This window comes from Zalophus californianus, chromosome 2, assembly GCF_009762305.2.
Source record: "Zalophus californianus isolate mZalCal1 chromosome 2, mZalCal1.pri.v2, whole genome shotgun sequence".
Lineage (NCBI taxonomy): Eukaryota > Metazoa > Chordata > Mammalia > Carnivora > Otariidae > Zalophus > Zalophus californianus.
The window spans coordinates 168415418-168443177 of NC_045596.1; the positions used below are offsets into that span (position 1 = coordinate 168415418).

The 27760-nt window shown below is 40.9% G+C and overlaps 2 protein-coding genes across 4 annotated transcripts in view; one reads left to right on the forward strand and one right to left on the reverse strand.

Moving 5' to 3' along the window:
- BAG4 (BAG cochaperone 4) overlaps positions 1-15886 on the reverse strand; it is a 30653-nt gene extending 14767 nt beyond the window's left edge. Inside the window, exons 1-2 of one of the 3 annotated variants that reach the window (XM_027599536.1) lie at positions 15776-15886; positions 272-379 (exon numbers count right to left, since the gene is read on the reverse strand). In XM_027599536.1, the coding sequence (XP_027455337.1) occupies positions 272-379; positions 15776-15778 (111 nt within the window). In that variant the 5' untranslated portion in view covers positions 15779-15886. Of the gene's footprint in view, positions 1-271; positions 380-15257; positions 15663-15775 lie in introns of those variants that run through there. The other 2 variants (XM_027599534.1, XM_027599535.1) reach the window with 2 other exon arrangements.
- Positions 15887-15891: 5 nt separating this feature from the next.
- Positions 15892-27064, forward strand: LSM1 (LSM1 homolog, mRNA degradation associated). Its single transcript, XM_027599537.1, has 4 exons — positions 15892-16117; positions 21070-21138; positions 22500-22615; positions 26554-27064. Exons 1-4 carry the CDS (start codon positions 16072-16074, stop codon positions 26722-26724), a joined length of 402 nt encoding a protein of 133 aa, XP_027455338.1. The 5' UTR covers positions 15892-16071; the 3' UTR covers positions 26725-27064.
- Positions 27065-27760: the final 696 nt, after the last annotated feature.

Here is a 27760-nt window from a genome sequence, read left to right on the forward strand (position 1 = left end):
TAGGGCGCCTGGGTGGCTCAGTTGGTTAAGCGACTGCCTTCGGCTCAGGTCATGATCCTGGAGTCCTGGGATCGAGTCCCGCATCAGGCTCCCTGCTCGGCGGGGAGTCTGCTTCTCCCTCTGACCGTCCCCCCTCTCATGTGCTCTCTCTCTCTCATTCTGTCTCAAATAAATAAATAAAATCTTTAAAAAAATAAATAAAAAATAAATAAAATAAAATAAAAAATAAATAAAAAATAAATTCAGGAAGTCAGTCAATTTTAGATCATACCTGGCCTTGCATTTCCGGTCTTACAGGATATGTACTTGGGTATGGAGCCCTAGGTCGTGCAGGAGAATTCCAATAGTTAGAACTGTAGCTAGAATATGGTGGCTGGTCCTAAGGGGGGAAAAAATCACTTTTAATAATATTCTTATATCATAATGAAAAGTTGACAGAGGCAGCTATAATTATTAAAAAAGAAAAGAGACAAAAAGCAATAGAACACTACTATAAAATCACTCATTATTAGGGCGCCTGGGTGGCTCAGTTAGGTTAAGTGACTGCCTTCGGCTCAGGTCATGATCCTGGAATCCCGGGATCTAGTCCCGCATCGGGCTCCCTGCTCAGCGAGGAGCCTGCTTCTCCCTCTAATCCTCCCCCCTCTCATGTACTCTCTCTCTCTCATTCTCGCTCTCTCAAATAAATAAAAATCTTTTTAAAAAAATCACTCATTATTAAATTCTCATTACCAAATTGATACAGAAATACTATATGGTAAATCACATGCCCTAGAACAAAGCAATTATTGACTATTAAAAGTCTGTTCTTACGCATTATGATGCCAAATGATATATAAAGGAATTCTACTATGCCAACATGATTAGCAAAACCAGAGACCTAGATTCCTTTATCCCTCTCCAATCACCAGCCCCGTCACTACCAATTTAATTCATGCAACAAGATTATAGTTCTTTGCCACTGTTAAGGCCTATCTTACCAACTTTGGAGCTTGAAAATATTACTACTAAACTTTACTTCAAACATATAAATCTTCAATACTCTTTTGTCTGTCATAGTAGTTATTTTTGTTTTTTGTTTTCTTTTTTAAGATTTTATTTATTTGAGATAGAGAGTGAGAGCACGAGCCAGGAGACAGAAGGAGGGGGAGAAGCAGGCTCCCCACTGAGCAGGGAGCCCGACGCAGGGTTCAATCCCAGGACCCTGGGATCATGACCTGAGCTGAAGGCAGCCGCTCAACTGACTGAGCCACTCAGGTGCCCCATGTCACACTAGTTTTTTTCATATTCCTGTACTTTCTGTTATGGCTACGTTTCTGCTGGCAGCCTACAACTAACCCAAGTATCATGAATTGATAAAGAACAATTACCACTCCAAGAAGAAAATCTAGCTATAACGTTAATCTCTATAGCTTTGCACTCCAACTCAAGAGTTAAAGCAATGATTTGCAGTAAGCCAATAAACTCCAAGAGACCAGATCAACTCAAAACTTTTTAGAGTTTAATGTATACCTGCTATCCTGTAATTTATTTTGCTTTGAACTTTATATTTTTAGTTTTAAGCTTAAACAAGATCTTCAAATTGTTTCACAAAGAAATTCATTGGCAGTTGTAATCACTGAGAGTTTAATTATCACCATGTTAGTTTAACTGCACTACTTATCAGTTTCATAATGCTTTGTTTTCAAAGCACGTAATTATTCCATATGACATTATACAAGTTGGGCAAGTAGCATCTCCTTTACATGATACAGAAACTAGAGAATAGCCAGATTTAAAAAAATTTTACAGGCAAACTTCAGATTCTAACTACCAAATTTCTCAAGCAGACAGATGCCCCCAATTAATGCCCTCCCTTCCTTTCCCTGGTTAAAGGGTAAGCATTTGACTAATTGACTTCTCTCTACCAAGAATCTGAATCTTGAGTAGTAGAGATAAAAAGACAAGGGTTGAAGCTGACTCACCCCAGCAGTGGTGAACTAACACCTAAATCTCCAGAACTACTCTGGTTTCTGTTCTCTCCTCCTGACTGACTCTCTCTGGTACTCCACATTTTCATTACTTCTTCACCCTCCTATCCGTCACCTCACCCATGTCCTCACTTCCTTCCTTAACTCAGCTTCCCAAAACCTAATCCTTTGCCGCTGCTTCCCTCAGATACACTCACCCTGAAAAAACTCAACCCAGTTTAAACCCAACTGTCCCCTGCCTTCACATCTGCACTTCCTCTAAATACTGGTGGAGAGAAACGCTAGAGCTCTCTGCTTTCTTTCTCAATTAGAGACCACAAATCTCAAGTAGACACAGCACTGGCTAGCAACTATACCACACTTCCTTAGGATGGATATTCATCTCACTCTCCAGAACAACTATTTCACTCTTCCCCCCGCAAATCTCCAATATCCTTTTAGCCTGCCCCTCATTTTTCAACTGACAACTTTATCACATATTTCACCAACAAAAATTTTTTTTAAAAAGGAAGAAGCAATCAGACAAAAACTCCATCTTCCTACTTACTAAATCAAATGCACCCAGCCATTGTCTTCCCAGAGAGCACGAAGTGCCTTTGGCCCTATTAAAGGCCAATCCCTCCACACAGCTATAGACCACATAACCTCTTACCTTCTAGAGGATTTGATTCCTGTAGTCTTTCCTCTAACTTCTCCTAGTCAAACAGATCACCCCCATTACAACAAAAACCTGCCCTTAAGATTCTCCTAAACAAATATTTAAATATATATTTAAACTACCATAACAGTGTGGCAAGAGTAGGCATATAAATCGTAAGATTAACAATAACCTACCCGATAATTGCTGAAGACGAGTGATAGCTATCTGGAAGTTTTATTATACTAGTCTCTCTACTTTTACATATAATTAAGTTTATAATACAAAAAGTTAAAAAATGGGGTGCCTGGGTGGCTCAGTCAGTTAGGTGTCTGCCTTCGGCTCAGATCATGATCCCAGGGTCCTGGGATCGAGCCCCAAATCATGCTGAGCAGAATCATGCTCCTTGCTCAGCGGGAAGCCTGCTTCTCCCCCTGCTTGTGCTAATAAATAAAATCTTAAAAAAAAAAAAAAAAGTTAAAAAAACAACACTGTGGGGCAGGGACTCAAGGCAGACTTCCCTTAAATATACCATGCTTAGCACATCTGACTTTAGAACAATTGTAAATATTTCACATAATTATAGAAAATGACATATTTTTAAATCCCTAAAAAAGTAACATAACTGCCAAAGCCAACGTTTTTTTAAGATTTATTCATTTGACAGAGAGAGACACGGCGAGAGAGGGAACACAAGCAGGAGGAGTGGGAGAGGGAGAAGCAGACTTCCCACTGAGCAGGGAGTCTGACTCTGGGCCTGATCCCAGGACCTGAGCTGAAGGCAGACGCTTAACGACTAAGCCATCCAGGTGCCCCCAAAGTAATGAAGACTTACTCCTTGTTTATTCTAAGAGTTTCATAGTTTTAGCTCTTACATTTATGTCTATGATCCATTTTGAGCTAACTTTTATACATGGTGTGAGAGTCCAACTTTATCGATTATATATGGCTATCCAGTTGTCATGGTATTGTATGTTGTACCGTAGACTACTCTGTCCCTCTATTAAATGGGCTTGGCATCTTTACCAAAAATCACTTGACCACAGACACATGAATTTATTTCTGGACTCTCAATTCTATTCCATACAGACATAAGTTAAATATATCTTTTTCTTTTTCTTGCCCAATTGCCCTAGCTAGAACTTCCAGGACAATGTTGAATAGTAGTGGCAAGGGAAGATATCCTGTCTTGCTCCTGATCTTAGGGAAAAGCATCCAGTCTTACATCACTAAACATGCGGTTGGCTGGCTGAAGGTGTTTTATAGATGCCCTTTATCAGATTGGAGAAATTTCCTTGTATTCCTGGAGTGATTTTTATCAAGAAAGAGTGTTGGATTTTGTCAAATGCTTTTTCTTTTTCTATATCTATTGAAATAATCATAGAGGTTTTGTTTTTTGATTGATATATTACATTGATTTTCAGATGTTAAATCAACTTTGCATTCCTGGGGTAAATCCCACTTGGTCATGGTATATAATTCTTTTTATGTGTTGCTGGATTTGGTTTACTATTTTTTTTTGGAGGACTTCTGCATCCATATTCATAAGAGATATTGCCCGTTTTCTTTTCTTGTGATGTCTTTGGTTTTGGTATTAGGGTAATAACTGCTTCACAGAATGAGTTTAGAAGTGTTCTCTCCTATTTCTTAGAAGAATTTGTGAAGAATTGGTGTATCGGTTCTTGAAATGTTTGGTAGAATTCAGTAGCCCACCTGGGCTTAGACTTTCTTTGTGGGCAGTTTTTGTTTTGTTTATTACCAATTTAATTTCTTTACTTGTTATAGGTCTATTCAGATTTCCTATTTCTTCTTGAGTTAGTTTTGGTAGTTTGTATCTTTCTAGAAATTTGTCCAACTTCTTCTATGTTACCTAATTTATTAGCATACAATTATCCAACAGTATTCCATTATGATTTTTATTTCTGTAAGATCAGTAGTAATGTTCCCTCTTTCATTTCTGATTCTAGTAATCTCTCTCTCTTTTTTTCTGGGTCCATCTAGCTAAAGACTCATCAATTGTGTTGATCTTTTCAAAGAACCAGCCTTTCCTTGCATTGATTTCCTCTACTGTTTTTCTATTCTCTTACATTAATTTCTACTCTTCGAAATGCCAGGCAGGTACCCCACCACTCTTAGCATTTCGTTCCTTCTGTTTGCTTTAGGTATAGTTTGCTCTTCTTTTTCCAGTGTCAAGATGGAAGCTTAGGTTATTGATTTGAAATCATTATTCCTTTTTTTAAAGATTTTATTTCTTTTTTTTTTTAAAGATTTTATTTATTTATCTGACAGAGACACAGCGAGACAGGGAACACAAGCAGGGGGAGTGGGAGAGGGAGAAGCAGGCTTTCCGCAGAGCAAGGAGCCCAATGTGGGGCTCATGACCTGAGCTGAAGGCAGATGCCTAACGACTGAGCCACCCAGGCGCCCCTAAGATTTTATTTCTTTATGGGAGGGGGAGGAGCAGAGGGAAAAGGACAAGCAGACTTCACACTGAGCCCACACAAGTGGGGCTCAATCTCACCACCCTGAGATCATGAGCCAAAACCAAGAGTCAGGCGCTTAACCAACTGAGCCACCCAGGTGCCCTGAAATCATTATTCTTTCTTAATACAGGCATTTATAGCTATAAATTTCCTTCTAAGCAGTACTACTACTTTAGCTATATTTTAAGAGTTTTGGTATACTGTCTTCATTTTCATTTATCTCAAAGTATTTTTTAATTTCCCTTTTGATTTCTTCTTTGACCTGCCGGTTATTTAGGAGTGTTTTATTTAAGGGACACCTGACTGGTTCAGTTGGTAGAGCGTGTGACTCTTGATCTTGGGGTTGTAAGTTTGAGCCCCATGTTGGATGTAGAGATTACTTAAAAATAAAATCTTTAAAAAATATTAAGGAGTGTTTTATTTAATTTCCACATAGACGTGAGTTTCCCAAGGTCTTTCCTGCTATTAATATCTAATGTCTTTACATTATGGTTGGAGAACATCCTTTCTATTATTTCTATCCTTGTATACTAAGATTTGTTTTATGGCTAGCATATGGTTTGTCTTGAGAATGTTCCATGTGTACTTGAGAAGAATGTATATTCTATTGTTGGGTGGAGTGTTCTATAGATGTCTATTATGTCTAATTAATTCACAGGGTCGTTCACATCTTCTATTTCCTTGTTGATCTTATTATCTAGTTGTTCTATCCATTACTGAAAGTGGAGTACTGAAGTCTCTATTATTGATTGATAATAATTGTTGAGCTATTATTGAACTATTTCCTCCCTTTATTTCTGTAAGCTTTTCCTCAATGTATTTTGGTATTTTGTTATTAGGTACACATATTTTTATAGTTATTATATCTTCCTGATCGATTACCCTTCTTATCATGTCCCACTTTATCCCTAGTAACATCTTTTGTTTTAAAGTTTACTTCTTGGATACTGTATAGCCACTACAGTTTTCTTCTAGTTACTGTTTCCATATTTCTTTTTCCTCTTTTTAGTTTTAAACCATTTGTATCTTTACATCTGAAGTGTGTCTCCCACAGACAGCTGAGAAGGAAAAACCTTCTACTCCTATGTTTTTCATTTACTCTCACGCTATTACCACATTCACAACACTTCTGATACCAGATGTGAGATTTCTTTCCCCATGCCAAGCAATTCTGCAACACCAGCTGGCTATCCTACAATTAAACTATCTACCTGTAAATAGCATCAGATCCCAGAGGTTAGGGGCTCAGTCCCATGAGAGTGCCCCCCACCACTTCAGATGCCAATTGCAAGCAACAGGTCCCCTGGTCTCCAGGTTACCCACAATTTATGTCTCACTAGGCTACAAAGTGGAGGTTTCCATGACCTCTTCCCCCTTGGATTTGATTATTTGCTAGTACATCTCACCCGGCTCAGGGAAATATTTACGATTACCAGTTTATTAAAGGATATGATAAAAGATACAGATGAACAGCCAGATGAAGAGATACATAGGGCAGGCAAGGTCTGGGAGGACCCCATGTACAGAAGCTTCTGTTCCCACGGAGTCAAGGTGCATCACCCTCCCAGTATGTAGATAGGTACACCAAACGGGAAGCTCTCTGAACCCCACTGTGTTTGGATTTTTATGGAGACTCCCTCACGTAGGCATGATTAATTATTAACTTCATTTCCAGCCCCTCTCCCTTCTCTGGAGAATGAGGACCAGGACTGAAAACTCCAAATATCTAATCATGGGTTGGTCTTTCTGGTGACCAGCCCCATCCAGGAGCCATCCAGGAGACCACCCAGAGACACCTCATTAGAACAAAAAATAGTGTATCACCCAGGAAATTCCAATGGGTTTAGGAGCCCTGTGGCAGGAACTGGGGTCATAGACCAAATATTGAACAAAAATACTCCTAGTGCTCTTTTTTTTTTTTTTAAAGATTTTATTTATTTGAGAGAGAGAGAGAGAGAGAGAGCGTGCGCACTTGGGGGGGGTGGGTCAGGGGAGAAGCAGACTCCCTGCTGAGCAGGGAGCGCAATGCGGGACTCGATCCCGGGACTCCAGGACCATGATCCGAGCCGAAGGCAGTCGCTTAACCAACTGAGCCACCCAGGCGCCCTCCTAGTGCTCTTTTCATTTAGGAATTTACAAGGGTTTCAGGAGCTCTGCGCCAGGAACCCAGGACAGAGACCAATATGTATATTTTTTCTTTATCTCACAACAGCATAGAATTGGATCTTCTTTGTTTTCTTTATCTCATATCTGTTTTTGTTTCTCTGTTCTTCTTTTACTGCTTTCTTTTGCCTTAAGTGAATATTTTCTACTGTAATATTTTAACTTCTCTAATGAGTGTGTGTGTATGTGTGTGTATTTCTTTCCCTCACCACACCTAGCTGTTAAAGCTCCACACCCTGGGATAAAAAATTGTTCCACAAACTGATCCAACCAAAATTTAGGCTTCTTGGAAGAGACAGGTCTCAAAGTCAGTGTTTAAGATTTGTTCTAACCCCAAAGGGCTTCTCCCAGCTATTTCTTTCCCTGGTTCTCTTTAGCAAACTAGGTGGTCTATAGTTTAGACCAGATGTCCCATGAATCTACCAATCTCCTCCCAGTTGCCTTTCACAACAATCTCCACAGTTTTCGAGAACATCCTTAGGCTTCCGCTTCTCCACACCACACTCTGTTGCAAATAAAGTCAGTTCCTTTGGGAAAAGATTAGGAGCTACCTGTTTTACAGTCTGCTTCTGCCTCCAAATAAAATGTCTGAGCCACCCTCCGCAGCTGGGTTGGGGACAATAGTATGCCTCTCTAAGAGACACCCTGCTTTAAGAGCTGAGCACCTGGTGGAGGAAAGGGCAGTAGCCTCAGGGCTTCTCAGCTTGCCTTATAAGCCAGGGTAAAGGTAATCAGAGCCCTAGTACTCTCAGCAGTGCCCTGCCCAAAATAAAGCCTCCATCCCCAAGTAGGTACGGGGCAGAGGAGGGAACCAGCATTACTTAACCACACTTGCCTGGAATTTGGTCTCATCAACAATAGCTGGCGGCAAGATGAGAAATGTTGACGTGCTGCCCCTCCCAGCATGAGAACCCTCTGACTGGGAGCTGGGAGAAGAGGGAGCCCTGTTTTCTTGGCTGCACCAGTCTGGAATGGAGTTTGTCTCACTGCTCTGAGGGAAGAATGGAGCAGGTCCTGGTTCAAACAGCACAGACTCTCACTGTTCTCACTGAGTTTGAGTAGATTTTCTAGAATAAATGTTTATTCATTTGCTATATAACCTAAAACCATTTACAGAGACTTTAACTGGTTGTTTTTGAAAAACAGTTTTCACCAGTTTCACTGGGGACTGGGTCCACAGAGCTCCTCACGCTGTCATGCCAGAACTAGAACCTGGCATTATTTTGGCCTTATTTTATATATTATTGTAGGACTGTGCAAGTATTTGTAATTATCCTAACATTGTTAGTAACCAAGATATTCCACACAAAAGTAATAAATACAATCAAAGAAATAAAAATAATTTGTAATGTTAAATTTGAATTAATATAAATATGAACTCATTTATTTTTCTATCTAAAAAAAGCCTATTTCAGGGCACCTGGCTGGCTCAGTCGGCAGAGCATGCGACTCTTGATCTCGGGATTGTAAGTTTGAGCTCCAAACTGGGTGTAGAGATTACTTAAAAATAAAATCTTAAGAAAAAACTTTTTAATTAAAAAAACCTATTTCGGGCGCCTGGGTGGCTCAGTCGGTTAAGCGACTGCCTTCGGCTCAGGTCATGATCCTGGAGTCCCGGGATCGAGTCCTGCATCGGGCTTCCTGCTCAGCAGGGAGTCTGCTTCTCCCTCTGACCCTCTTCCCTCTCGTGCTTTCTATCTCTCATTCTCTCTCTCTCTCTCAAATAAATAAATAAAATCTTTAAAAAAAAAAAAAACCTATTTCATTAACTGTCCATCGAAAGGTCTAAAAGCAGTGATAACACAATTGCAATCAGTATACCTAGCACTCAAATTTAACTTCTGTACGACTTACGAAGCTATTGTCTGTCAATACAGCATTTTTTTTTAAGATTTTATTTATTTATTTGAGAGAGAATGAGAAATAGAGAGCACGAGAGGGAAGAGGGTCAGAGGGAGAAGCAGACTCCCCGCTGAGCAGGGAGCCCGATGCGGGACTCGATCCTGGGACCCAGGATCATGACCTGAGCCGAAGGCAGTCGCCCAACCAACTGAGCCACCCAGGCGCCCAACACAGCATTTTATAATTGGCTCCGTCCTGCAGGATTGGCAGTCCAAACATTTCTCCTTTGCAACTCGGTTACTATTCAGTTCTGCCAACAGGAGGCACTAGGTTAGAGGAGGAGAGAAGGGACTTCCGGGCTCCTTCCAGTTGCTTATTTGCTGTTTCTGTCATTGTCAGCCTAGCAACACCCTTCCACCTGGGGGTGGCAGTTAGCAGCAATCTCCAAATTCTTCTGGTTTTCCAGAACTCCCTCAGACACCAGTGCTAGCCAGGCAGTGCCTTCTGGGTTCCAGCTCCACCAGGCCATTCTCCCAAGTTGGCAGGTTCTAATAACCCAACCTCTTCTCTTTGTTCCCCAGCCCTAGGAACTGTAGCTGTTTCCAAGTTACCATCTCTGTATTACCTCCACTTTCTCTTTTTGCCTTTTGAGATCACCAATGCCCACTTCACTAATTTCCTAGAACAAATTCTCTCTTTTATTTAAAGGATTTATCTATCTATTTATTTATTTTAGAGTCGGGGAGGGGAAGGGGGAGCAGGCTCCCCACTGAGCACAGAGCTTGATGTGGGGCTCGATCCCAGGACCCCGAGATCATGACCTGAGCTGAAATCAAGTGTCAGATGCTTAACTGACTGAGCCACCCAGGTGCCCCCAGATCTCTCTTTTAAAAGAACTAGTGTAGGTTCTGTTTTCCTGCCTGGATCCTGACATATGCTTCTAAATATAACCTTACATTTTTTAAAAAAATCAAGGTTTTCTTAAAGGAATGGTTCATTATGTCTGGGACAGAATACATACAAAATAAGCCTGGCACATCTTGTACCAGAAATCAAGGAAGGTGTCAAAAATCAGTGGGTCATGTCAAAAGGACTCAGAAGCCAAGAAGAAGGGACTCCCATTCTCATGATATGAAATCATTTAAGCAATAAAAATAATGACTGTAATTGACTGAAATACACTCAAAATACAGAGTACATTTTATATGTGTATACATACATATATACACATTATGCAAATGAGATGACACTTAAAACAACAAATGAGAAAGTTACTTTTCTATAATTTTAATAGGGTTTAGAAATGAATGAAAATTAAATCTTCCATCTTATCCTAGGAATCTTTCTTTTAAAAGATGGGTCATTATCTATACCTTGATTATGGTAGTGGTTACATGACTGTATGCATTTGTCAAAACTCATAGAAATATATCTTTAAAAAGGTACAACTTACAGCATGTAAATATATCATAGTTTTTAAAAACGAAAAATAGATTGTTGTCTATGGCCACACCACCATGAACACGCCCAATCTCATCTGAAATCGGAAGCTAAGTAGGGTTGGGCCCGCTTAGTACTTGGATGGGAGATGTCTTCAATGAAGTGGCAAGAATTACTAATTTTATTAAGTCTTAATAAAAGACTGTCTTTGCTTTTTTTCCTCCCCTTTGGACAAAATGGAACAAATCTAAAAATATCCCCAGTAACAATGAAAGTCTGTAGCTCAAGGCCTTCCTAACCTGAAAGACATAATTCTATGAAATATCATTTGGTTTCACAGGAAGCTGGCTGAAGCTGATCTGTTTTATAATCCAAGTTGCCAATGTTATCATGTGCTTAACTCTTTCCAAATTTTTTATTTGTTGTCTGAAACTAGACAAAGGTGCTAAAAGGTGATGTAAACCAGACAAAAATGAGAAAAGGTTTTCACAAGAGGCAGTAATTAATGTGAATTAAAGTTCTTGTTGCACTGGAAATTTGATCAAAATTATGCAAGAAGATAACAAATTCATTTACTTCCTCTTTGAGAAGAAACACCTAAATCTCAGATGAAGGCTGGAGTCAACTTCTTTCATATTTATCTTAGAACTAGTTTTGTAGAAGTATACACAAGATTAAATTTACAAAGTGACTTACCAACATGCCTCCAAAAAATAACCCCAACCCAAACAAATCTAACAGCAGAAGAATCTGACTAGTGCTGCCACTAAGTCCCATTTACAAATTTGTTTACGTTGTTCACAAGAATTAGACAAAAATTAGAAAAGTACATTAAAAATTATTTTTAGCTATATATGCCCAAATCACTACAAAAGCACTTTACGTTCCTATGCTGACCATCATCCTAAATTTTTATTTTCAATCTCATTTGGGTCTCTCCCAGGCTTCTCTACAATTTCCCACTTCCCCTGGCACCTGTTTCAAACATTTATCATATCACATTCCCAGTTTATGCTATTCCACTTCCTCTCCTCTCAGATGACCTAGCCTCCTACTTCACCAAGGACACCAAGAGTTATAAACTCTTTCAATGTCCCTCCCCTCCACCTCCAAACTGATCTCCCCCCACCCCACCGCTTCAGCTTGGAGAAAAAGGTTTTCCAGCTCTTCCTCACTTCTTCATCCCTCTCTCCACGAGCCACATTCCATCATTTTGTTCCCATCTTTTTTCCTACTCTCTGCTTACAAACATATTCAAGCCACTAATCCTAAAAATTCTTTCCCCGATCCTGGTTTGCAGTCAAGTAACCACTTTCTCATTTACTAACTTCTGGAAGTAGTAACGTATGTAAACGTACATACTTGGGTGTTGTCTTGGCACCCAAACCTGCCACTATTTTAAACTCCCACCACTAAAATCAACAAGACCCTTTCAATTGCCAAATCCAACAGCGTCTTTTCAGTTCTCATATAACTAACATTCAAAATAATTGTGTCTTTGCTTGGTTTGCACTGCATGACTTTCCTGATTTCCCTACTATCTTTCCAAGTATTCTCTCTTGTTGTCTTCTTCTGAATCCTCTTTCTTTGTCACTTATTCTAGACTCTCAAAGATCTCCTGTGAGAACATTACCCAGTTTGGTAATTCAAATATGCTTAGCTTTGATGACTCTCAAATCACCATCTCCATCCCCCATCACCCACCTGACCCCACATCTATTGTTTTGTTCCTATAGACAACAACTCCTGGATACCAGAGACTATAAAATTTGGCATCAAAAAAAACAAAAACAAAAAGAGAAAATCACAAACTCCTGTCTCATCAATCACATACATTACATCCAGAGCTTGGCACATAGTAACCACAGTCAATTACTGGCTTCCAACAGAAGTGAAATAAAGGCAGTACACAAACCCTTGTGAAGTCTTTGCATTTTTTTAAGCTCCTCTCTTAACCAATCACTAGTTCTTCTGGTATGAAACTAAACTATATCTTCCCATAAAAACCTGTTCCTCTTCCCTTTTATTACTATGAAACATTTATTCCTAGGAAATACTAAAACTTCAGAATCACCTTATGTTTCTCTGGCTTCCCTCACTTCCAATTGATATAAACCTTTAAAAATGTCTTTCAAATCTACGCAGCTTGTTTTGGAAATGCATTCAGAAAGTAAGATTGATACAGGTGCATGGCTGGTTCAGTCGGAAGAGCATGTGACTTCTTGATTTTGGGGTTGTGAGTTTGGGCCCCACGTTGGGTGTACAGATTACTAAAACACCCTACACAATTCTAAAATCTTAACTTCTCTAACCTTGCCCAGAAAACACACTCTTGTTTTAAGAATACTGCGAGTCCAAGGAGAAGTCATCTCTTTATCGTTCGTTTTCTCCTTGCTTTCCACTGATCTTTGGTATAGTTTGCCTACTTATAGGCCAAGCATTTTATCACTCTAATCTACCATGGGATAAAAGTTCCGAAGCCTACTTATTCCAGATTTACACACACACACACACACACACACACACACACACACACAAATATAACCGTTCTTCACAATTAATCACTCCCTACATGTTGTTTCTCATATAATTTTTTAAAGATATGACCATCATAGCATAAAACCCACCCTTTTTAAAAGATTTTATTTTTATTTATTTATTAGAGAGAGAGTGCAAGCGGGGGGAAGAGCAGACGGAGAGGGACAGGCAGACTCCACTGAGTGCAGATCTGAGGCGGAGCCCGATGTCCGGACCTTGAGACCATAACCTGAGCCGAAATCAAGAGTCAGACGCCTAATTGAGCCACCCAGGTGCCCCAAAACCACCCTTTTAAAGTGTACAATTCAATGGTTTTTAGTATATTCAAAGTTGTGCAACCATCGTCACTATCTAAATCCAGAATATTCTCATCACCCCCAAAACAAACCCCATACCCTTTACCATCACCTCAAAGTCCCCAGTCCCCCAGCCTCTGGTAACCACTAATCTTCCTGTCCCTACAGATTTGCCTATTCTGGACATTTCATATAAATGGACTTATACAGTATGTGTGTGGTCTTTCTATCTTTGTCCATGTAGCACGATGTTTTCAAGGTTCATCCATGTCATAGAATGTATCAGTACTTAATTTCCTCCCTACGGCTAAATAATTTCATTGCATACATATACCATATTTTATCTATTCATCAGTTGATGGCCATTTGGGTTATTTCCACTTTGTGGCTACTCTGAATAATGCTGCCATGAACATGCTTGTTGTTCATAAAAACAGGCAAGTTTTTAAGTAGATATGTTTTCAGTTCTCTTGGGTACATACCTAAAAGCAAACCTGCTGAGTAATATACTAACTCTATGCTTAACGTTCTGAGGAACTGCCAAACTATTTTCCAAAGCACTGAACCATCTTACGTCCCCACCAGCAATGTATGGGAATTTCACCACTACATTTTCAACCCATGAGGATATTATAATTACTGAACAGAAAGAGAGGTGTGTCCCCTGACCATATAATAATTCATTGCCAAGAATACTGATTTAACAAAAAAGAAGTATATTTCTGGCAGGAAGACAAGGAGTAGAATGTTGTAAGTCCGAGTGTACAGGTTCCCCCTGCTATCTGAAAGGAGAACATTCCTATGAAATCTTTTGTAAGCCAAAATGTCATAAAGCGAAAAAGCAATTACCATTAATTTTTTATGAAAAATGTTTTAGCATTCCCAGGCCCCCAAAATAACCTTTCTTAGGCTTTTCTGCTACCTTAGGACATATCTTGCCAACAGATGCACAAAATAAATTGAGATAAAGCACAGAGGCTCACAGACACAGTTCAAAGCTATGGCACTGTGATGCTGAGTGTAGTTCCCAGGGCAGGAGCTTGGCGGTGCCACTCTCACTGCCCAGTGGCGCACTGCCGCTACAACTGCTTGCTGCAAAACAAACGCTGAAGCTATTTTCGCTTTTCACCTTTTTTCCTAAAAGCAAAACTCCTCTTCAGATTTCTTTCAGTTAGTAAAAACAGACACTAAGGTAGGTCTGTCCTAAAAAACAAAGTGGCAATAAAGGTGAACCTTCAAAAAGCCAGGGATATCTCTACTGACCAAGTGAGTTAGCCTCTCAGAGCCAACTATTAAATCATAAAACAGGGAGGCTGTAATGACAATTACGTTGCAGCCGCAATGTAATTTAACAATCCAAGTAAAGGTGAGTATTGGTGATTCAATCCTGGGCAGAGCATTAGGGGCAAAGGGCTAAATGCCCGATCCCTCCTCTTCCTTCTCAGATCCTTCCCGTCGGGAGGGGTTGCTGAGTGACAGCGGGGGCTGCAGCCACCTCCCTTCTCGGGGAGAGCCAGCCATATGAGCCACGCAGAATAAATTGTTAGAGCTCAAAAAGCTTGGCCAGGTCACTCCAGCCCAACATCAATCCAAGACGAGAGATTCCGCAGCTTGCTACTTAGCTTAGCAAGTCAGCGCAGGATCTTTCTTCCTTTTTTAATGGTAACAGACACATTTATCATGGTCGAAGCAGAAAAGGAGACGCAAAGAGAACACAAGCATATCCCCCCAGCCACAAATCCAGTCTCTGTCTCTCTAACCCCCCATAACGAAAACAAATACGAAACCCGATCCATTACGAACTCTGGAGGTTTATCAATCCCAATGGCCCTCACCCTCCAAAGACTCCCCTTATCGGAACCCCCGGGACAGATGGTGCAAAGCTTACCTGGTGGTTTCCTCCAGCTCGACCCGTTTCTGACCAGGAGCCTGGAGAGGCATAGTAGCCATCGCCTCCTCCGCCTTCTCCCGGCCAGGTGGTCTCAGCAGGGCCGCCCCCGCGCACCCGCCAGGAAATGGGAGGCTGAGGAGGTTCAGGGCGAGGAGGATACAAGGGCGGAGGTGGGTGCATGGGCACATCTCCACCCCGGGGCCCGTAGAAGCGGCCATACGCAGGACCGTCACTGGGGCCGTAGCCCGAGCGCCTCAAGGCCGACATGGGCTCTACTGCCCCGTAGCGCTTCCCGCCCCCCACGGCCAGCCCATAGCGCAGGCGCCAGCCGAGGAGAGGAACTGGACAGCAGGGAAAGGGGTCGGCCGACAACAGCCAATCCCAGGCCCGTTCCCGCCCCTTCGGCTGCCGAGTCTGAGAGTTGAAGGTCGGAGGTCCGTGACTCGGGGGTCTGGGAAGCAAAAAGACTTGCGGCAGCACCGTGTTTCTTAAAAGGGAGAATACATTTTCCTTACCATCTAGTCAATCTAGATTCCTCTTCCCCTTTTATCAGGGATGGGGAATGGGTGTCCCGGGACCGCACGACAGCCCCGCCTCTTCCTGAGGACGGGCACGTGATACCGGAAGTGGGTGGGAATAATATGGAGGCGTTTCCGGCAGGCCCCGGCTGCTGAAAGCCGGGGCAGACGTGCTGCTCCTGGTTCGGGTTCTTGTCCCGGTCCCGCCCAGGCGGCGACTGTGGTCGGAGAAAGGAGGTGTTGGACGCACTGGCCCACCGCCGCTGTACACTGCAGCCTTATCTCAGCTCAAAATGAACTATATGCCCGGCACCGCCAGCCTCATAGAGGACATCGACAGTGAGTAGTTCGTCTCCTCTGGATGAAGTCTGGGGTGAGATCCTTCCTCCTGGGCGGGTATCTCTTCAGAGGGATATGAGTCTGGGGCCGGGGGGAGTGTGTTTTTAGCACATTTCAGGGTGTTCGGCGTTGACATGTTCCACATGTGAGGGAAAAGCCCCAAGACACTCCGTTTGCCCACCTCCTAGCCGACCACCTCTATCCTGCGTCTCGCAGCCTCCACCAGTCCCCGGGTCGATAAGCCACAAGCTGTAGAATTCATTCCTTCTTTGGAGGGACGCGGCTGCTAAGAGTCAAACATGAGAGTTGCCCCTACCCACGTCCACTCTCTCCCACCTGCAATATATCGAAGTACCAGGTTGTTACTAGTGGATGAATGAGAGTACTTAGAGAAAGGATTAAGAAACGAAAATTATAAGATAACAGCGGTTGGACTTAATTGGCAATAAACATAGGTTTTATGCTGTGTAGCCATTTACAGTGCAGTCTTTAGCACTTTCAGGTTATGATAATAGAAATCACTGCCAGACAAAGGTATTGACTTTTCTGAAAAGGCTGAATCACTTCAAACTTATTTTTCTGTTCGACAGTTTTATTTTACTTGTTCAAAGAAGACCTGCCTTTTTCCTGGTCATTGTCCTGAGGATGAGTTCAGTCCTGTACAAAAGAAAGACTCCTGTCTTTCCTTTTTCTAAACTCTCATCTGTGAATTATTCCTCAAGCAACATTTCCTAATCGTTTTAATCCTGTGGTCTGTCTCATTAACTTGTAATTGCTGCAAAATGGTTTACACAGTTCCAAACGAGTTACAACAATCACAGTTACTATGTATGCAAATTTAAAAAGTGAGTCCATGGGGCGTCTGGCTGGCTTACCCAGTAGAGCATGCGACTCTTGATCTCTTGGTTGTGAGTTCAGCACCACGTTGGGTGTAGAGATTACTTAAAAATGAAATCCTTTAAAAAATAATAAAAAGTGAGTCTTTGATCATATTCTCTTTTTCTCATTGTCTGAAATCATTCTTTAAATCCAAATGAGTGATTTTGCTATTGAAAGAAAATGTAGTGTGAATTGGACCATATTTGTATATGAATAACAATTACACAAGCCCATCTGTAATATGTAATGAAATCTTCAACTTTAGTCACTTGTGGATGCTGTTTTGGCCCCTCCTTTCGTTTTATATATCTGATTTATGTGAGGCCCCTAATGCATTCTGCCATTCTACTAAAAATAATTTTTGTTCTCAAACCCTCTAACCCCTTCTTTGTAGACTCCAAGCCTCCTCCTTTACTGAAAAGTTTGAAAGCATTTCTTCACTTTCATTTGCACCCTTCCCTGTCCCCCCAACCACACACAGTATTTCCTCCTCTCTCAAGTCTTCTACATATTCACCCATCCTCTCATCTGAGTAGGAAGTATTCCTCCCTTTCAGTCTGTGTCTTTTATTACTCTTTCTTCCCACTATTTCTTCTGTTAACACCCTTTTACTCTCCTATCTTCTCTCTCCCACTGGATCCTTCCCTTCATGTATATTCTTGGCCATCCGTCTCATACTTTTTTCAGTTATGTCTCCTCATCAAAATCCCATCCCCTTTTTGTACCTTTACCCCCAAACCTTTTGAATCCTCTCCATTTTGACTCTACTTTCTGACCATCTACAGCAGACCACCTCTGTAACCTCTGCAGTCTGATTTTTGTTGTCATCACACTGCTGAAGCTGCATTCTTAAAACGCAGCAGTTTGATGCATTCTTGTGGGTTCTTCCCTCCCCTCTGCAGTATTGTGATACTATTACCACCGGATTCTTAATATTCTTAATTCTGTTTTCTTGATTTCTCCAGCACCGGTACTGGCTGATTTTCTCATCTCTCCAACTCTTATTGTTCCCTAAAATAGGGGCCCTTTAGGTTCTATCTTTGGTCTTCCTCTTTTTTTTTTTTTAAAGATTTATTTATTTGAGAGAGCACGCATGGGGCGGGGTGGGGGTGGGGGGCAGAGGGAGAGAAAGAATCCCAAGTAGACGCCAGTCTGAGCATGAAGCTCAATCCCAGGACCCCAAGATCATGACGTGAGCTGAAATCAAGAGCCAGCCGCTCAACCAACAGAGCCACACAGGTGCTCCATGCTTCTTTCTTTAAATCTCTAGGAGAGGGGCGCCTAGGTGGCTCAGTCGTTAAGCGGCTGCCTTCAGCTCAGGTCATGATCCCAGGGACCTGGGATCGAACCCTGCATCGGGCTCCCTGCTCGGTGGGAAGCCTGCTTCTCCCTCTCCCACTCCCCCTGCTTGTGTTCCTGCTCTCGCTATCTCTTCCTCTGTCAAATAAATATATAAAATCTTTTTTTTAGAAAATAAATAAATCTCTAAGAGAGCTCCTGGACTTTAATAATTATATCACCTCTTTGTGGACTTACCCAAAATTGCTCTAATTCTGACCTCTTTGACATTCCAGTCTTAGATTCCCAACTGCCAGTTGACAGTGTCCTAATTAACCCTTCAGAATCACAAATAGCTAATAATCTTCCACCTTAAGCTTCTTTTATTGCCAACTTTTGGTAAATGATCCACCATAACATGATGACTCAAAATTCCTACATCTTGGGGTGCCTAGGGGTGCAGTCGGTTAAGCATCTGACTCTTGGTTTCAGCTCAGATCGTGATCTCAGGGTCATGAAATGGAGCCCCACATCGGGCTCCATGCAGAGTCTTCTTAGAGTTTCTCTTTCCCTCTCCCTCTGCTCCCCCTCCAGCGTTTGCACACTGGAGCAAGCTCTCGCTCTCTCTCTCTCCAATAAATAAATAAATCTTTAAAAAAATTCCTGCATGTCCTTAACTCATTTCTTCAGCAACCCCCCCCCAACACACACACACAATCTCACCCCACCTTTGCAAATTCCCATCACTTAGAACTACACAGTCTTGGGCGCCTGGGTGGCTCAGTTGGTTGGGCGACTGCCTTCGGCTCAGGTCATGATCCCAGGGTCCTGGGATCGAGCCCCACATCGGGCTCCCTGCTCCGCGGGAAGCCTGTTTCTCCCTCTCACACTCCCCTTGCTTGTGTTCCCTCTCTCACTGTCTCTCTCTCTCTGTCAAATAAATAAATATTAAAAAAAAAAGTCCAACTCTTGGTTTCAGCTCAGGTCATGATCTCAGGGTCCTGGGATCGAGCCCCATGCTCGGCATTCAGTGTGGAGTCTGCTTGAGGATTGTCTCTCCCTCTCCCTCTCCCCCCTATAAGCATGCCTACACGTTCTTTCTCTCTCTCTCTAAGATAAATAAATAAATACATTTTTTTAAAAACAACAGAACTATACAGTCTTAGTTCCTTCAACTCTCCCTTCTCATTGGCCGTGGTGTAGGTTTCTTCATGTCTTACATTCTGCTCTCCCTTTTCTGCCAGTTCAGTCTTCAAAGTTTTCTTGTGAAGTATAATCCAAACTGAACCTGTTTCCGGTACTTTGGGGACTTTATATCCTGTGAGTTCCCTTTACACCCCCAATTTTTAGCCAAACATATGTCTACATACCAGCCTTTTTTTTCCCCTGCTTCCTAAATTACAGATTCCCCTTTCCCTTTCCCTGTCATTCATCCCAGAGGCCAAAAATTATCTATCTTTCAGGGCTCAACTCAGATACCTCCTCCAGCTAGATAGTTTCTCTCACATATAATTAAGATTTACTTTCTTGTGGTACTTAATTATGGCACAAGGAAGACTACAGATTCCTTCAGGGAAGAATCACTGTCTTATTTCTCTGTTATGTTTCTAGAAAGTACTTTATGCATAGCATTAAAGAAATTAACGAATTTTGCTAGTTATTCTAGCAACCGGCTTTATTATCATTCTTCAGTGTCAGCTCAAAATCACCTTTTCCCCCAGCCACCCTCTCTTCTGTAGCTACTCCCTCTCTCTCCATCATATTATCCTGCTATCTTGTTTGTTATCCCATTGTACTACTCACAGTAGGTCGGGATTTTTTTTTTGTTTTTTACTTGCTCACCTTCCTCCACCAGGAATATAAGTTGATAAAGTTGGTGACTTTCTGAGTCTTCTTCTCTACTGTATATCTAAGCCCCAGAGCAGCACATAGCTCTCAATAAATATTAAATGAATTTTTGCTCTAGCTGACTCTCAGCATCCTCATTTACCTTTTGAGGCATTTTTTTTACTTAAAACCTTCCCTGATCCCAGGCGCCTGGGTGGCTCAGTCGGTTAAGCGTCTGCCTTCAGCTCAGGTCATGATCCCAGGGTCCTGGGATCCAGCCCCGCACTGGGCTCCCTGCTCCGCGGGAAGCCTGCTTCTCCCTCTGCCTCCCTCTCTGTCATGAATAAATAAATAGAACCTTTTTAAAAAATAAAATAAAATAATAAAACCTTCCCTGATTCCAAAGTGTGAAATAGAAGCTCTTCTATAAGTTGAGAGGAAAATAATTGTGGTATTAAGATCATAAAGGTCATCTAGACTAAATTTCTCAATTTGTGGATATAGAAACTGACATGACACTGGGAGTTTAACTGCCAACATCAACATCTAGAGCTGGGGGTCAGGCTTCTAGGCTACTCATCCAGTCCTTTGCCTACTCTGCCACTACAGATCTTGTCATCTAAACCCCAGGATGCCTTGGTCCTCCCTCTAATTTCCCAATAAACTGTGCCCTAAATACATTGGAAGAAGTGGTAGAGCTTAAACTACTATTAACTTTTTTTTTTTATTGTTAATCCGTTACCGGATTTTATTTATTTGAGAGAGAGAGGGAGGGAGAGTGAGCACAAGCAGGGGGAGTGGCAGGCAGAGGGAGAGGCAGGCTTCCCGCCGAGCAGGGAGCCCGATGCGGAACTCGATCCCAGGACCCTGGGATCATGACCTGAGCCGAAGGCATCTGCTTAACCGACTGAGCCACCCAGGCGCCCCAACAGTTATCATTTTTTAAAGATCTTTTTTCCTCTCCCCAGAAAAGCACTTGGTCCTGCTTCGAGATGGAAGGACGCTTATAGGTTTTTTAAGAAGCATTGATCAATTTGGTATGTACTAGTTACAGACTTTTCTACAGTGAAGAGCTGCTATTGTATGTTTGTGTTATTTCATGTTGAAATTTATCTGCAACTTTTTCAAGTGTCTGGCATAATGGAATACTGTTTTAAGTCATTGCGTCATTGTTTTCTAAATTATGATTAGGTGATTCAAAAGCTAGTATTTACAAGCTTGTATATCTAAAACTGGTTTTCATCAGAACATATGATTACAATGTTTTGGACTGTTTTTTTATTTTCGCCAGTAGAGGGAGCCAAATGATAGAAATAAACTCAGTCCACTGAAAAAGCTGCTCATTTGTACATTGGCTTGGGAGCGACTACTCTTCAAAGCAGTTCCTGCACTGAAGGTAATCCCTCCCTGTCCAATGAAAATTGGGTAGAAAGCATTTCCTGAAGCATTTTTGGGGTCCCAACTTTAAGCTCAAGATTTTACATGTTAGGGATACATCAGACTCAAAGAGTCTCAGTCTTTGTTTTGCATCTTGCATTTTTCTAAAGAGATCTATATCTGCTTCTGTTTCGAGGAACTTCTCAGTTCATATCCACATTTGTTGGACATCTGCTAGTGGATTTGGGCATGAGGAAAAGTAACATAATTGAAACGCTTAGAGGAATTATAGAAGATAGCATAGATACTTGCTTTTCTTCAAAGAAGACAAATAGTACCGATTTAAAAAAAAAAATTATTCTTAACAGACTGGGGTTCTGAATCTTAAGTCAAATTCATCAAACTACCTTGGGGGGAAAGTAGCAAATCCTGACTTTATTCTCAGATTATCAGGTATGATTATCTCACAAAATGGGGAAAAAAAAGGTTTTCGTGTATCATAATCCATGGATACCTGCACTGGGTTAAATGAATCCTAAGTACTGAAACAAAGTTAAACCTTTGGTAAATCATCATATACACATACCCACGCAACATAGAAAAACTGTTTTTTGTTTAAAAAAAAAAAAAAAGTTTTGACCTCTGCAGTTGTTTAGGTTTTAGAGTCTTCCAAGTGCCCTACCCCTTTATATTTTCTTATAGTCATGTCAGTATTCACAATTTCACTGATGGAAAGGAATTTAATTTTTGTAACTGATTCCCACCATCATTCATGCATTAGTACAACATAATCCCCAATATTCTCTGTTTGCAGTTTTTAGAAGTCTCTCAAGGGGTGTGTCTTAATAAAACAGGAGAAGACTGTTTAAAATTTTAGCTTTTCCTAGAATTTTTTTTTAGAAAGTTCGGAAATCATGTTCAGCGAAATCTTTTCTACTCAAAATAACTGATTATTTGAGTTATGGACCTTTACCCAATAATTTGAACTAAATATCTTTGTTTCTTCCCTGTGCACTTATAGCTAATTTAGTGCTACATCAGACTGTGGAGCGTATTCATGTGGGCAAAAAATACGGTGATATTCCTCGAGGGATTTTTGTGGTCAGAGGAGAAAATGTTGTCCTACTAGGAGAAATAGTAAGTGAAAACCGTTAAGCTGCTGTGGGTCTTGATAATCATACTAGTTAGGTTTCTTTTTGTCTTTTCAAGAAGGAAAAAATATATTTTCCACATGGCACCCAGCTTCTCACAGAAACTACCACATTAGCTTAGGAAAGCTACAGGTGTAAAAGGAAGACTACAGAGAATAATTAACTTTGTTTCAGTGCCTCTTGGCATTTTAAACATTTTGATCCCATTAGCAGCAAAGTATCATTAATTTTACCTGATGTAAAAGTAGCATATTGTACAAACGTGTTCATTAATATATTATTTCTGCTATCTCTAATAGCAGAAAATTGAAAAACTTAATACCAAACAAGAGAGGAATAATTCAATAAAGTATGATTTATATACACTGGAATATTTTGCAGTCATTTATTTTTTTTTTAAGATTTTATTTGAGAGAGAATGAGAGAGAGGGAGAGCATGAGAGGGGGGAGGGTCAGAGGGAGAAGCAGACTCCCCTCCGAGCAGGGAGCCCGATGCGGGACTCCATCCCAGGACTCCAGGACCATGACCTGAGCTGAAGGCAGTCGCTTAACCAACTGAGCCACCTAGGCGCCCTATTTTGCAGTCATTTAAACAATTGGTTACAAGTAGATTTTCATGACATAAAGCTAATGAGCAATGCTTGGGGGAAAGACACATTGCATATACATCGTGATGTCCTGTTTTTTAAAGGGGGAAGGGGAAGGAAAGAAGGGCCTGTAGGAGAAGCCTTTCTGTTAACTCCTGAGAATGGAGCTTAGCCTCACTTGGATCCTCACAACCAAAGAGGATACCTCTGTATGCCAGGAAGGCCAGTTGGCAGGTGGAAAGTTAAGTCTTCTAAAGTGTTACTATACGTCTGTGTGTGTGTGTGTGTGTACATAACCATGCATATACACATATGCATATATTTAGGCATATATATATACACAAAAAAAACTATTAGAATCCTATATAGCTAATAGAAGTGCTCAGATTTTTTTTTTTTTGGCTTTTTAGGTTTTTATTTTAATTCCAGTTAGTTAACATACAGTAGTTGTTATTGTTTGTTTGATAAAGATTTTAAGTAATTTCTGCACCCAGTGTGGGGCTCAAACTCACAACCCCAAGATCAAGAGTCACATGTTCCTCCAACTGAATCAGCCAGGCGCCCCAGCATACAGTGTTATATTAGTTTCAGGTGTACAATATAGTGATTCTCAGACATTTTTAAAAGAAGATAAAACTTGATTTCATGTTTTACATAAAATATTTACATAAAAAGAAAAATACCTTATTTAAAACCTTTGGCTTTGCATCTGATTATTGAGTTTGCCAGGAGTATCAAACATTTTGGCGTTTGCTTAATTTTATCCTTTTCTATTTTGTTTGTAAAGTTTCCAGTATAGTTTCTCAATACCTAACCACATCTTAAGTCAGGTTTACAGAAGTCTTTGGAGTGGAGTGGTTTGGTCTGTAGCAGCTTTTAACAATAAGCCATGTGAGAAAGTAAGGAGATAATCTGCCAGGGTCAGGTTGGCCTAGAGACCTCAAGGTGAAACAGTTAACTAGAGAGGATGAATCAATACTGTCAGTAACAGTATTGCTAAGTTGCTGCTATGAAATGTAGGAAGTATTTTTTTCTAATTTTTATAGTGTTTTTGTGATGGATAATTTTGGTTCAGTAGATCATTTTTTGCATGTTTCAGCGGAAGAAGTTGTCATCTTGTTGTAATACATAGAGGTTGAAATATAGCACTCTAGTACCATGCGGTGTGGGGAGTGGCGGGAGAAAGTGACTATAACGTGCTCTGCCGGTATATGAAGAGGGGCTCACCCATCTCTGGACAGTAGGAGTATGAGTGATTATTTTCTCCTTTGTTTATGCTTTTCTCAATATAATTTTTAAAGAGGAAACATGACTTTGCTCTCAGGAGAAAAGATTTAAGTTAAAATATTTACACATACTCTACTTCAGTTTGATAGTCATGGACACCACAGAAATGCTGTGCGTGCCAGTTACATTGGCACACATGGGCCCCTGTGTGGATGTGTGTGGATGTGAGGAGAAGGAGGGACCTTGCATTTTTTCTTGAAGATTCATTGTTTCCTGGGAGCCCTTTTGTGGAGAAAGGACTCTAGTATGTTCATGGTCTGGATGCTGCAGAATTTTCACAGTGGTACCACTAAAGCCTTGTGGTTCAGGAATGCTTATACAGCTGTATGAGTCAGTAGGCAGTGTGGCGAAGTCAAGTCCCAGCCCTAGAGAAACTCATACCCAGAAACCAATTAAGGGCTGTAAACGTCTGTTGTTTAGGAAGTCCCTGGATTCAGCCTCAAGGATAATGATGCACACAGTCTTAAGTAATAAGACTGATTGTTGGGAATTGGCATCATCATAACCACATGACTAGCTCAATGAATAACATATTGAAAAGTCCAAGAGGCAGTACACCACGCTAAGAACATTATCTTCCCTTAAGCTGCTACCCATGGATTGTGAGGGCGGGTTATAGTTGATAAGATATATTTTGCCCGGTGCAGCTAACATTTGAGCCAAGGCAGGACTTGCTTATATAATTTGTGTGGCTTTCATTCTAACCTCTCTGGTGAAAATCTTCCACCTGATGTCACTGCCTGTGGGTTCTGAGGCCTTGGCAGCACATGGGATGTTAGTACCCAGTGGTAGGCTGTAACGTCTGGAGGATTTGTGTGTGTATTGATGCCTTCCCAGAATTTTATGATTGAAAATCATAGAGGAAGATAAGAAATAAGAATACCTTGTATATATAATCTTTCCATGTTACAGAAACACAGAATAGTACCTGTATGTTCATTTTAAGGAGAATAAGTTGAATCTGGATGGTAAAATACTTTTATAATGAGGTTCTGCATCATAAGATTAGTTACTAAATATTTGTAAGGTGCTCAGACATAAAAATATTAAGCACAGGGGCACCTGGGTGGCTTAGTCTGTTGAGCATCCAACTCTTGATCTCAGCTCAGGTCCTGATCTCAGGGTCGTGAGTTCGAGCCCCACATTAGGCTCTGCGATAGGTGTGGAGCCTACTTAAAAAAATTAAGCATATTATGCCAGAATAAATGAAAAAATTACAGTTAATATTTGCATTGTAGGGGTTTTTTAAGTCAATATATACATGGAAAAATTGGAAAGATATTCACCAAAATATTGCTCCATAATGGAATTATGGATAATTAAGAAAATTTTTTTTCTTGTCTGCTTTCTAAATTTCATACAGTGAACATGTATTTTTAAAATAAGAGAAAAAATAACGTTTTTTTTTTTTAAACAAAAATATTTTAAATTAAAACAGTGGAGAAATATATTGGAGCCAAACTGGTTTAGTAACCTAACTGGTCTACTGAGGTTTTCTCTAGAAGATTTGTTGCCATAGAGGGGGAAAGAATCTTGTGTTATAATTTAAAGACTCCTAGTTAATGGAATAGAGGGGCAGTTTATTGTCTTTGGGGGGTGGGGGGGCGCTTCTTTGAATCAGTGTTCTCTACCTTCTTAGTGAGCCCCAACCACCAGCAATTAAGCTGACTTTGATAATGGAAAATTACAAAACTTATCTAAAGCCATCTTGGCCTCGGGAACTTCTCTCTTAGATCTGTTGAGGTTGGGGAGATAGCTATTCATACATATATACATATATATATAATTTTTTTAAGAAAAGCAGTCCTTGAGTAATGTAGGACTTCAGATAACTTCAAGCTTTGTGAGACACACTGATACCATGTTACCACATTCACATAAGTATATATTCTGTAGTAGTGGCACTCTGTCCCCAGGAGAAGGGTATTTCAGCCCTGTCACAATTATGAAAAATAACCCAAGCCTGACCCAGGAATCCATTTGCCTTAAGGTCTGTAATATTTTCTATTCTTGGTGGTCAGTTGAAGATTTTCAACCCTGCTTTTTGTAGGACTTGGAAAAGGAGAGTGACACACCCCTCCAGCAAGTGTCTATTGAAGAAATCTTAGAAGAACAAAGGGTAGAACAGCAGACCAAGCTGGAAGCCGAGAAGCTGAAAGTTCAAGCGCTGAAGGATCGCGGTCTCTCCATTCCTCGGGCAGATACTCTGGATGAGTATTAAGTCATTTGCTCAGAGGCTATTGCTCTTGGGGAGCAGTGCCTGTCACTGAACGAAAGTCATACATTTGACTAGAGACTGTAGAGTTTTGCAAAGTCCTGTTTATTTTGAATTCTTTCACTTGTGCAACATGAAGAAATCATGTGGCTTTTTTTTTTCCTTTTTAATGACAAAAATCATTGTTTAAGAAAAAAGCAGTGGCAAGGACTCCTTTCACACGGCACTGTGGAGCTGGCAACTACTTTATATTGCTTGTCTTGTCCCAAATTAGCGTTCACAGGGGAGACATTCCTCATTTACTTGTAAATAAAATAAAAATCTCAAGACTCATTTTATTTCCTAACTTTGAGTTGCCTCCAGTGAATAGACAAAACTAAGTTTCTGCTCTCAAAGATATAAGCTGTCCACACACTGGGATTTCTCCCTTCAGTGATAATTCCAAGTTGCTAGTTACTGATGAAGGAATATTTGCATCCTAAATACCTTGCAGGTCCTCCCCTCTCCGCTTTTCATGTTTTTGTCTGGTAAGAAAAACACATTTTCAGGCTTGAGGAAAGAGCTTTCAGTCAAGTTTTGCAGTTACTGGTGGTACGAGAAGCCTCGGTTTGGAGAGGCTGTACTGGCTGTCCGTGCTTCAGCAGCAGCTTCTCAAACTCCATTCCCATGAGATCCTGCACTTTACTAAAGTTAACACACAACAAGGGACAAGACCCATCACCCACCTTTGAAAAGCATGTGTCACTTTAAGAAGATAACTGCGAGTCAGCAGAATTACATTCGTTTTCCTGGCCCCACTGTTTCAGAACATCTGATACCTTCCAGAAATTTGCTTCACTATAGTATCTTGTTTTTTCCAACCTCCTTCAAACAATTCCAAATGCAGTAACAAGCAAGAGTTACGGTTTATGAGAAAAAGGCACTTAATTTCCACTTAATTTCAGACTCCACCTCAGTTCACACTTTTCTATTATCTTTAGTAGTGTCTTCCAATAGGGGTTCCCATGAGACTGCTTTCTAGGGAGACAAATAAGGACGATCT